The 10,149-nt window shown below is 48.8% G+C and overlaps 1 protein-coding gene across 2 annotated transcripts; it reads right to left on the minus strand.

Moving 5' to 3' along the window:
- Positions 1 to 320: 320 nt before the first annotated feature.
- Positions 321 to 6,501, minus strand: Ptcra (pre T cell antigen receptor alpha). Of its 2 annotated transcripts, none has more exons than XM_029561625.1 (4): positions 6,429 to 6,492; positions 3,636 to 3,956; positions 2,233 to 2,280; positions 321 to 1,375 (listed from the first exon to the last, which is right to left on the minus strand). In XM_029561625.1, the coding sequence occupies exons 1-4, from the start codon at positions 6,484 to 6,486 to the stop codon at positions 1,071 to 1,073; spliced, it is 732 nt and encodes a 243-aa protein (XP_029417485.1). In that variant the 5' UTR covers positions 6,487 to 6,492; the 3' UTR covers positions 321 to 1,070. The 2 variants fall into 2 exon arrangements, with proteins under 2 accessions (XP_029417485.1, XP_008827335.1); XM_008829113.3 differs by having other exon boundaries at positions 331 to 1,375; positions 2,233 to 2,277; positions 6,429 to 6,501.
- Between the last annotated feature and the right edge of the window lie 3,648 nt (positions 6,502 to 10,149).

Consider the following 10,149-nt stretch of genomic DNA (forward strand, 5'->3'; position numbering starts at 1 on the left):
AGAAAAGGGAAAGGGACTGGAGGGATGGCTCAGTGATTAAGAGAACCCTACTGTTCTCACAGAGGACCTGAATTCAATTCCCAGAACCCACATCAGGTAGCTCACAACTACCTGTATATAATTGCAGCTCCAGGAGATCTGATGCCACCACAGGCACTGCATGCACATGCACATATCCATACATATACACATACATACACATAATAAAAAATAAGGGCTGGCTGAGCTGGTGGCATACGCTTTTGATTTCAGCACTCAGGAGGCAGAGGCAGATGGATTTCTGTGAGATCAAGGCCAGCCTGAGGCTACAGAGGGAGTTTCAGGACAGCTGGGGCCACAGGAAGACCCTGTCTCAAAAAAAAAAATAAAAAATAAAAAAAATAAAGAAACAAAAAGGAAAACTAAAAGAAGCCAAATCTCTTTAGTACCTGACTCCTGACTGATGCTGAGTGAATATTTGTCAAATGAATAATGATTCTTAATTGATTAATAACCTGTTAAGTTTGCAATTACTACCTTATGCTGTTAACACTGAATATAATCCTGTTCCCTTGGGAATCCTGGCCCTGCTCAGTTCTGTCAAGTCTGTACAAGATTAGCAGCCGAGCATCATCTCCCTGGCTCCTGCCCTGCCCTCTCACAAAGATTGTATGCCAGGATAACATAGGGGAAGGAGAAAGAGACCCCACAACTCCTCCCCAGTCCCAGGCCCACTCTGCAATTCCCAAATACTCTCTTCCAGGAAGCTCTCTTCCTCTAGGGAGTCTTTTGCTTCCTCTAAATCTGCTTCTATCACAATTTCCTCCAAGCATGGGAATAAAATCCTTGTAATTTGCCCGTGTCATTTAAGCTCTTCTTTATTGTAACATTAGCTATGTACACCCCAAATGCCCCAGGGCCTGGGCACCACCTCATCTTCCCACACTGTCTGATGGGAGAGACATAGCTCTTTTCCTTCCAAAGCCAGTACTGTGAGGGAGGCAGAGCCCAGCCTCAGGGGAGCCACATTCACAGGAAGAGACAGATCACAAGCAGAAAAAAAAAATGCTCTGAAACTTGAGGAAGGACTATCAAGGGCAGATCATGGGCTTCAGACCCAGATGGCCTCCTGCCTTCCTGCCCCAGGTGGTGGAGGTGTTCTGTTTCCTAGACTCAGCACTGAGTCTCAGTGGGTTGGGTGAGCTGAAGGCATGAGGTCTCTCGTCTCTGTGTCCGAATGTAGTAGGTGGGGACTGGGGCTTACATACAGGTGGCAGCAGCAGGTTCTGGCCAGTGGGCATGCAGAGGTGGCTACAGGTGACGAACAGGTCGAACAGGAGCAGTTTGAAGAGCAGCAGTCGCAGCAACGCCAGCCGCAGCACGTGACCTGGTAATCCTGTGGAAGAAGCTGGGAGTTCCTGGATCCCGAAGCACCCCAAAAGACAGAGTCTGCACTAGGCATTCTCCCTCTCTGTCTCCTCCTCCTAGGAAAGTTTTTCCTAGTGTCTAACCTCAGTTCCTACTGGTAATAAAAATCAATCAGTACCTTCCTACCTAGACCTCAATTTATTCCACAAGGGATGCAGGCTGGCAGGGATGAACATCAGATGCAAAGAATAACTAGCTCAGAATATCTGGCCAAGAAACAGGTTTGTGGGGGCTGGAGAGATGGCTCAGCAGTTAAGAGCACAGGCTGCTCTTGCAGAGAACCCAGATTCAATTCCCAGCCCCCACATGGCGGCTAACAACCATCCCTAACTCCAGTTCCAGGGGCTCCAACACCCTCTTCTGACCTCCAAGGGTGTTGCACCACACGGGTGTGCTTATTCACATGCAGGTGATACACATGCACATAAAATAAAAATCAGTAAAATATTTTTTTAAAAAAGAAACAGACTGTAATTTTTAGTTGTTTGCTTTCTACCACCTCAGATAATAAAATAATCCATAAACTCTTATGCTGAGACTACCTGCCACCCAAGGAGCCATTGAGGCCGCTTTGGCTGCCTCACATCTGCTGCCCCACTGGGGTTCAATAATTAGGCTGGGGTCAGGGGACCCCACCTTACCTTAGGGTAGGCTGAAGCCCAGGCTATCCCTAGCAAAGCAATCTCTTAAGTGGGGTCTTCTCAATCCCTCACCCCCAACCTTGGGACCCATAGTCAGATTAGAATTGAATGCTACCCCCCAAGTGCTGGTCCCTTGCTTCTTATTCCCAGTCACCATCCTGCCCCCATCCCCTGGAGTACTCACCCCTGAGAGGCTCTTGGAAGCAGGTCCTGGCTGTGGAAGTGTCTCCTGCTGGCCAAGGAGAGGGCAGTGAGGAGATAACAGGGCATCCCTTAATGCCAGGGGTATGCCCAACCCTGGCCTGCCAGCAGGACATGTGGACACATTCAGAAGCCCTGAGGAGCCAGCTCTTCTCCCCTTCCTGCCTTTCTGTTCTGGGCCCTGGGAGGCATCTAAGCTCCTTCCCTCAAGGGGCTCATTCTCCCTCAGCTTTCCAGGAAAAGTGGGATATCTATTCAGCAAGCATTTCGGTCCAGGAGGTAACAAAACTGAGGTAAAAGAGATGGGTCAGTCATAAAAGTGTATCGTAAGCATGAGGACCTGAGTTCAAATCCCAGAACCTTTTTAAAAAAAAAGAAAATGGGGAAAGGGGTGTGGAGGCTGGAGAAAATGGCTCAGGGGTTAAAAGCACTTGGCTGCTCTTGCAGAGAACTGGGTTCGGTTCCTAGCACACAAGTCAGGTGACTCACAACAACTGCAACACCAGCTCCAGTGGTCTTACACCCTCTTCTAGCCTCCACAGGCACCTGTACTCATGTGCATATACCTACGCAGAGACACACATATGCACATAATTTAAAAAACATTTAAAAAATTTTATTATTTTATTTTATGTGCATGAGTGTATTGTCTGCATGTATGTAAGCGAACCCATGTCCTGCAATGTCCACAGAGGTCAGAAGAGAGCATCCCCTGGAACTGCAGTTATGGACACTTGTTAGTCACCATGTGGATGCTGGGAGCTGAACCTGGGTCCTCTGTAAGGGGAACCAGTGCTCTTTACTGCTGAGCCTTCTCTCCAGGCCCTTAAAACATTTTTTTTTTTTTTGGTCTTTTTGAGACAGGGTCTCCCTGTAGCCCTGGAACTCACTATGTAGAACAGGCTGGCCTTGAACTCACAGAGATCTGCCTGCCTCTGCCTTCTGAGTGCTGGGGTTAAAGGCGTGGGCCACCACGCCCAGCAAAACATTTTTTAAATCTAATTTTTTTTTTTGGTCTTTTTGAAGCAGGGTCTCCCTGTAGCCCCAGCTGTCCTGCAACTCACTATGTAGACCAGGCTGGCCTTGAACTCACAGAGAGCCACCTGCCTCTGCCTCCCAAGTGCTAGGACTACAGGCATGCACTACCACACCTGGCTTAAATCTAATTTTTTTAAAGAAAAGAGAGCCTGCATTTGAACTGTAGATCATGGTTGCAACCCCAAAACTCATGACTTTAAGGCCACTCTGCCCTGAGCCCAGGCATCAGCTTACCCTTAGCCCCACTTCACTCCTCATGCCTGCAGCCTGTCTTCCCTCCCCACCATATCCTGATTCCAGGGTGTGTGAAAAGGGACAGTGAGCATCTACAGGGTGTTCCATCCCCACCTGACAGCTGGAGGGGGCGTGTGCTCCGCCTCGGGCCCCCAATTGCAGGCTTGGTGTGGCAGACCAAAGACTCCCAGGCTGCCAGATCTTCAGAGGGCAGGGAGAGCTGGGCTAAGCTAGTCCAGGTGCCATCTGTTGTTAGGGAGGGTCCGTAGGTAAAGGCATCCAGTGCACTGCCATTGCCGGCTGAGAACCAGATGGGGCTGTCAAGGCCAGGGGGTGCAGCGTCAAGGACCAGGCAGACCACCAGCGTCCTCTGCTTTCCATCCACCAGCAGTGTGATGGGTGGGGCGAGAGAAGGGAAAGGCAAACCAGCTACACCTGCAAGAGAGGAGAGTGTGCGTGTACTCGGGCTCCATCAGCCTGCCACCATCACCATTCACCAATCTATCCTAAGACCCCTCTTGCATTTAGTCATTAGTCTTTTTCATCAAGCTGTATTTTCTTTCTTTTTTCTTTTTTTTGGGGGGGTGTATGTGATGTAGTGTGTGTGTGTGTGTGTGTGTGTGTGTGTGTGTGTGTGTGTGAGAGAGAGAGATGTGTAAACACCTGAGTGTATGGATGTTCACACCTGTGCACACACAGAGGCCGGAGGAGGACATGGGTGTCCTGCTCTAGCATTTTCTGCCTTATTCCTCTGGGACAGAATCTCCCACTGAACCTGGAGCTAGGCTGCAGTCAGCCTACCACAGTGATCCACCCCTTACAGTGCTGGGGTTCCAGACACACCCACGGCCATGCACAGCTTTTTCCATCGATGCTGAGGATTTGAACGCAGGTCCTCATGCTTGTTTAGCAAGTGTTCTTACCCACTGAGCCATGTCCCCTGCCCTCAAGCCATACTTTGATCCAATCGTTCCTCGTCTCCATCTTATTACCTTGTGTCTAAATGTCTGTCCATCCTCTGTCTACCCATCTGTCTTTTTGGAGCTCCTTTCTGTGCCAGGTGCTGAGTATCTAACATTGAGAACGGCACCGCCCAGGGCTTTGAGGATCTCAGTCCCATGGGAAGGACAATAGCTACATAAACAAGTCTTTATACTACTATGTTGTACCAGCTGAGGAGAATAGTTACCTCTGGGAGGAAGGGCAGGAAATAGGACTTGGAATGAGATAAAAATGTTTCACATATACTTGGAACTTCCCCTTCTTTGAAAAAAAAATCTAAACCAGGGTGATGGTACAGGCCTGTAATCCCAGCACTCAGGTGGCCGAGGTAGGAGAATCTCAGTGGTTTGAGGCCAGCCTGGGCTACATAGCAAGATGTCTCAAAAACAAAACAAAGCAAAAACAGTAAAAAAAAAAAAATTAGGTTCAAATATGATAAAATGCTAACCACTTGCTAACCTGTATGATCCCTGGTTATTTCCCGTCTGTCCGTAGTCCATCCCTTCATCCCCCACTGGCTGTTCTTGCAGAGGACCCAGGTTCAGTTCCCATCACCCACATGGTGGCTATAACTGTCTGAAACTCCAGTTCCAGGGGATCTGACACCCTCTTCTAGCTTCCCCAGGCATTACATGCATGTGGTGCACTTACATATATGCAGGCAAAACACTCAAACACATAAAATTTAAAGAGTATAGATGATACAATGCTCCGGCAGAAAAGTTTTGGCATTTCTATTGATAGTAATATATTTTTCGGTCTGTTTTGTTTTGTTTGAGATAGGGTCTCCCTGTAGCCCCAGCTAGCTGGGAACTTACTATGTAAACCAGGCTGGCCTCAAACTCAGAGATCTGCCTGCCTCTGCCTCCTGAGTGCTGTGATTAAAGGCGGCACCACCACACCTAACTATTGATAGTACTATTACTAAAGTGTTACAAACAAGATGATGAAGGCTGCGCGTGAACACCAGGACCTTCAGCCTCCTGAACCTTTTCATTGGCTACCTCTTCCACGAAGCCCTCCAAGATTGTTCCTTCTGGCCCCAGCCACCTTCTCCCCAGGGCTCAAACCTCTCCCAAACAAGGAAGTCTTGTGAGACACTGTGAGCCGGTTTAGATGATTCAAAAGTCCAGACCTGCCCTCACTACACCTGTGCAAAAACACCCATGCTTCTGGATGGATCTGGAATTCTCCCAGCCTTGATTATTGGAAAGCTGGGGCTAAATGCTTGGGCAAGTCACTACCAGCTAGAGATATTTCCTGAGCTGGGAGTGAACTTGAGACACCCGAGCCCTGTTGGAAGAAGGCACTCTGAGGGCAGGAAGGACAGTCCAGGACCTGACAATGTTGTTCATATTATATTGCCCCATATCACACAACACAGCCCCAACTTCTGAGGGCACCCATCTAGTCTGCTTATATTTTCTCTTTTATTTTTCAGGGCTGGGATTGAGCCTGGGCCTCATGCATGCTAGGCAAATGTTCGACCACTGAGCTATATCCCCAGTCCCTTTTCACTTTTTATTTTGGGACAAGGTCTCACTAAATTGACCGAGATGGCCTTGAACTCATTGTGCAGGCCAGGTTGACCTTCAGTAAATTTTGACCCTTCTGCCTCAGCCTCCTGAGTACCAGGGGTTACAAGCACACCACCAGAAGGGACCTGCTTTTATTTCTCTGTACTTCCAAGAGACACAATAGCTGCCCTACTGACACTCCCTCCAGGGAAGGAAGACTGAGGCCTCAGAGCCAGGTGGTCTTGGGAGGGGGATAATGAGATACTCCCCAGGATACTGTAAGTGGCTCCTGTCCTGTCTCTCAGAACCCCACCCATCTCTGTAGAGGCCCAGCTGGCACCAGGGGGTGGGCTCAGTGGGGGCCAGCGAGAGAAGCAAGGTAACTCACCTGTGGGCAGGACTGGACACCCGAGGGCCAGGAGAAGCAACAGCCATGTCCTAGCCATGACCCACTCATGAAGAGGCAGGACCCAGCTGCAGCCCTGAGCTGTGGGCTAGGGGAGGAGATTCCCCATAGAGTGTATCCCAGGCCACAGGCCCAGCTGCAGACCTAACTGTGGGCTGGGGGAGGTTGCATCCTGAGACTGTCTCCCAGGCCACAGGCTCAGCTGCACCTCAGCTGCTCTGCCTTGAGCAGAGCTATTTCCCCACCCCCAAGTTCCCAGTCCTTTCTCAGCAGACCAGGGAACTCTGATGGCCAGTCCTACCACAAGGGCTGGGTGGCCACTGTCTCCTACTCTCGCTCCTGTCTGAAGAGCCCTTCACTGTCCAACTCTCGTTTGTTTTTTGTTTTGTTTTGTTTTTTAGACTGAGTCTCATAGTTACTATGTAGACCAGGCTGGTCTCAAACTCCTAGACTCAAGGAGATTGAGCAGGAGGATGGTAACATGATTGCCTGGCATACTTGAAGTACTGAGGTCCATCCCTGACACTATAAACCAGGTAAGGGGTTACCTTTGGAATCTCAGCGCTGGGAAGGTAGAGGCAGGAGGATTAGAAGTTTAAGATTATTCTCTGTTATAAAGAGAACTTGAAGCTAGCCTGGCCTACATGAAACCATGTCTCAAAAACAAACATAGGGCTGGAGAGATGACTCAGTTGTTGAGAACACTGGCAGCTCTTGCTGAGGACCTGGATTTGGTTCCCAGCATCCACCTGGTAGCTAACAACTGTCTGAAACTCCAGTTCCAGGGGCTTCAACACCCTCTTTTGGCCTCTGCAGGGCATTGCATGCATGTGGTGTACTTACATACATCAAAAAAACACTCATACACATAAAATAAATCCAAAAAAATTTTAAAAGAACTTTGCTTCTTTTTCTTTTTGTCTTTTAGAGACAGGGTCTCTCTGTAGCCCCAGCTGGCCTGGAACTTGCTATGTAGATCAGCCTGGCTTCGAACTCACGAAGATCCTTCTGCCTCTACCCAAGTGCTGGGACCAAAGGCATGCACTACCACACCCAGTTTTTTGTTTGTTTTGTTTTGAAGACAGGTCTCCCTGTAGCCTCATCTGGCTTGAAACTCGCTATGTAGACCAGGTTGGCCTCAATCTCACAGAGATCCTCCTGAGTGCTTGGGTGTGAGCCACCTCACCCAGCAACCTTGCATTTTAAAAAGATTTATTTTATTTATGTATTTATTTATTTATTTATGTGTGTGTGTGTGTGTGTGTGTGTCTGTGTCTGTGTCAGTGTGCATGTATGTGCAGATACATGTGGGTACCTGAGGATCACTTGGACCTGGAGTTACACAGTCAGCCTGACATGGGTGCTGGGAACTGAACTTGGGCCCTCTGAGTATTTGGCTTAATCTCATCCACTCCACTGGGAGTAATTTTGGTGCGGCGAAAGCACATAGGTTTCCTAAAGAACCAATTAAGTATCCTGGGTTATTTGCAGAATAATCCTTCCTGACCCTTGATAGGATGCTTATTACAGGTTACTGTCTTTTCTATTGACTGGTTTATTTCTTCCTGGCTCCTCAGTGTCTTTATTCTCCTGCCAGCCTCACCCCACTTGGCCAGGAGGGCTGTCTTAATGGCCCCACTGCCTGCCCATCTCCTGGCCCTGCACAGGGACCCCAGGGGCAGCCTGTGTGCCACAGGCTCCAAGTGTTCCCAGGCCCAGCTGCGCCCAGGTGCAGCAGCAGTGGCTTCCCGCCCAGAGTGGGAGGAAGGGAGGCAGGTGTCCCTAACGACTCTCCAGCCTGGGGAGGTGCTAGCCTGGGCTCCTGACCACATTGCAGATGGCAAAAGGCCCTCTGCAGGCCTTCAGGTATCAGGTCTCCCTAGGGCACAAAGGCTGAGATCTGCATTACCCCTGTTGCTTACTTGGCCTTAGGGACCCATGCCCAGATCCTGCCTCACAGTCAGCGGGAAGCTTTCCACAGCTCACATCCATTACCTCCTTCCAGAAGCCCCAGGAATCTCTCCCTGCTCTAAAGTCATGTTGCTCCCAAAAGCCTTGCCCAGGACAGTTGAGGATGCCCAGGCACAGGGCATGACTCTGCCACTTGCAGGGAGGTTATCTGGGAGCCAGGCTAACTCACAAACATCTCTTTAACCTCGAAACCCCTGCCTCGGGTGTTAGCCCATCTATTTTACAGGAGCCCAGGTTCAGAAAAGCCAGCTTACATCACTGAGAGTATTTGGTCTAGCAAGCCATGAAAGACTGAAGAGTTCATTAGGGTCAGTCTGAATGTCTCTGCGCCAAAGCTCTTTCCATGAGGTCTTTGGGAAAGTTGAAACCTGAATACCCATCCCAGTGCCTGGAGGCTCGGTGCTTACTCTATCTTATTCCTTCCCTTCCTTTCTCATATATTAAAGTAGAAAACCTAGGGTCCTTGTCAAACTGAAGTGAGGTGTGAATAAGAAAATGAGGAAAGGGCTGTTGACATGGCTCAGTGAGTAAAGCTGCTTGCTGCTAGCCTGAAGACCTGGGTTGGATTCCCGGGACCCAGATGATGGAGAGAACCAGCTACCTCCCACAAGATGTACTCTGATATCCATGCCACCCCCCTCCTCCTCCCACCCTCACTAAACAAATGTGATTTAAAAAAATTAGGGAAAAGTAGTCATGTGTGCTGGAGAAGATAGTTCCCAATAATTATTGTTGGTGGCAGCTCTATTGAGCAGGTGAAAAGTCTAGAGTGTCAGGGTTGGGTTGGAGCCCAACAGCATCAGGCTTGCCTGGGATGTGCCAGGCTTTGCCTTTGACCTCCAGCACTAGAAAAAGAAAGTTCTACAGTGTTATATACAATGAAATATTAATAATCACCTAAATGTGCAAGGATAAGGAAAAGTGAAATAAATTACTATACAGTGGTGCATTGTGATGGTGGAATATTATGAAATCCTTAAAATATCCTCTCCTAAGCCCCGTCTTTTTTTAAGACAAGGTCTCATGTCCAAGCTGGCCTCAAATTTGCTGTGACTGAGGATGAATTTCTGAACCTCTTGCCTCTGCCTCCAGAGCACCAAGGTTACAGGCATGTACTAGCATGTCTGTTTTGTATGTGCTTAAAATGGAATCCAGAGTGCTGTGCATGCTAGGCAAGCACTCTATCTACTGAGCTGCATCCCCAGCTATTTATTATTTATTTTATGTGTACGAGTGTATTGCCTGCATGTATGTGAGTGCACCCATATCATGCAATGCCTCGGAGGTCAGAAGAGGGCTTCAGATTCCCCTGGAACTGGAGTTAAGGACAGTTCGTAGCCGTCATGTGGGTGCTGGGAATCGAACCCAGGTCCTCTGAAAGAACAGTCAGTGCTCTTAACTGCTAAGCCATCTCTCCAGCCCCATATTATTTTTAAAAATGTTTATTTTTATTTCGTGTGTATGAGTGTATTGCGTGCATGTATGTAAATACACCTGTGTCGTGCAATGCCTGCAGAGGTCAGAAGAGAGCGTTGGATTCCCCAGGAACTGGAGTCACGGATGGTTGTTAGTCACCATGTGGGTGTTGGGAATCAAACTCGAGTCTCCTGTAAGAACAGCCACTGTTCTTAACCATGAGCCATCTCTCCAGCACCTTTATTATTTTATGTGTATTGCCTACATGTAGGTAGGTGCACCTGTGTTGTGCAGTGCTCTCGGAGGTCAGAAGAGG

The sequence above is a fragment of the Nannospalax galili genome, unplaced genomic scaffold, assembly GCF_000622305.1.
Source record: "Nannospalax galili isolate Female #2095 unplaced genomic scaffold, S.galili_v1.0 scaffold653, whole genome shotgun sequence".
In the NCBI taxonomy this organism is placed as follows: domain Eukaryota; kingdom Metazoa; phylum Chordata; class Mammalia; order Rodentia; family Spalacidae; genus Nannospalax; species Nannospalax galili.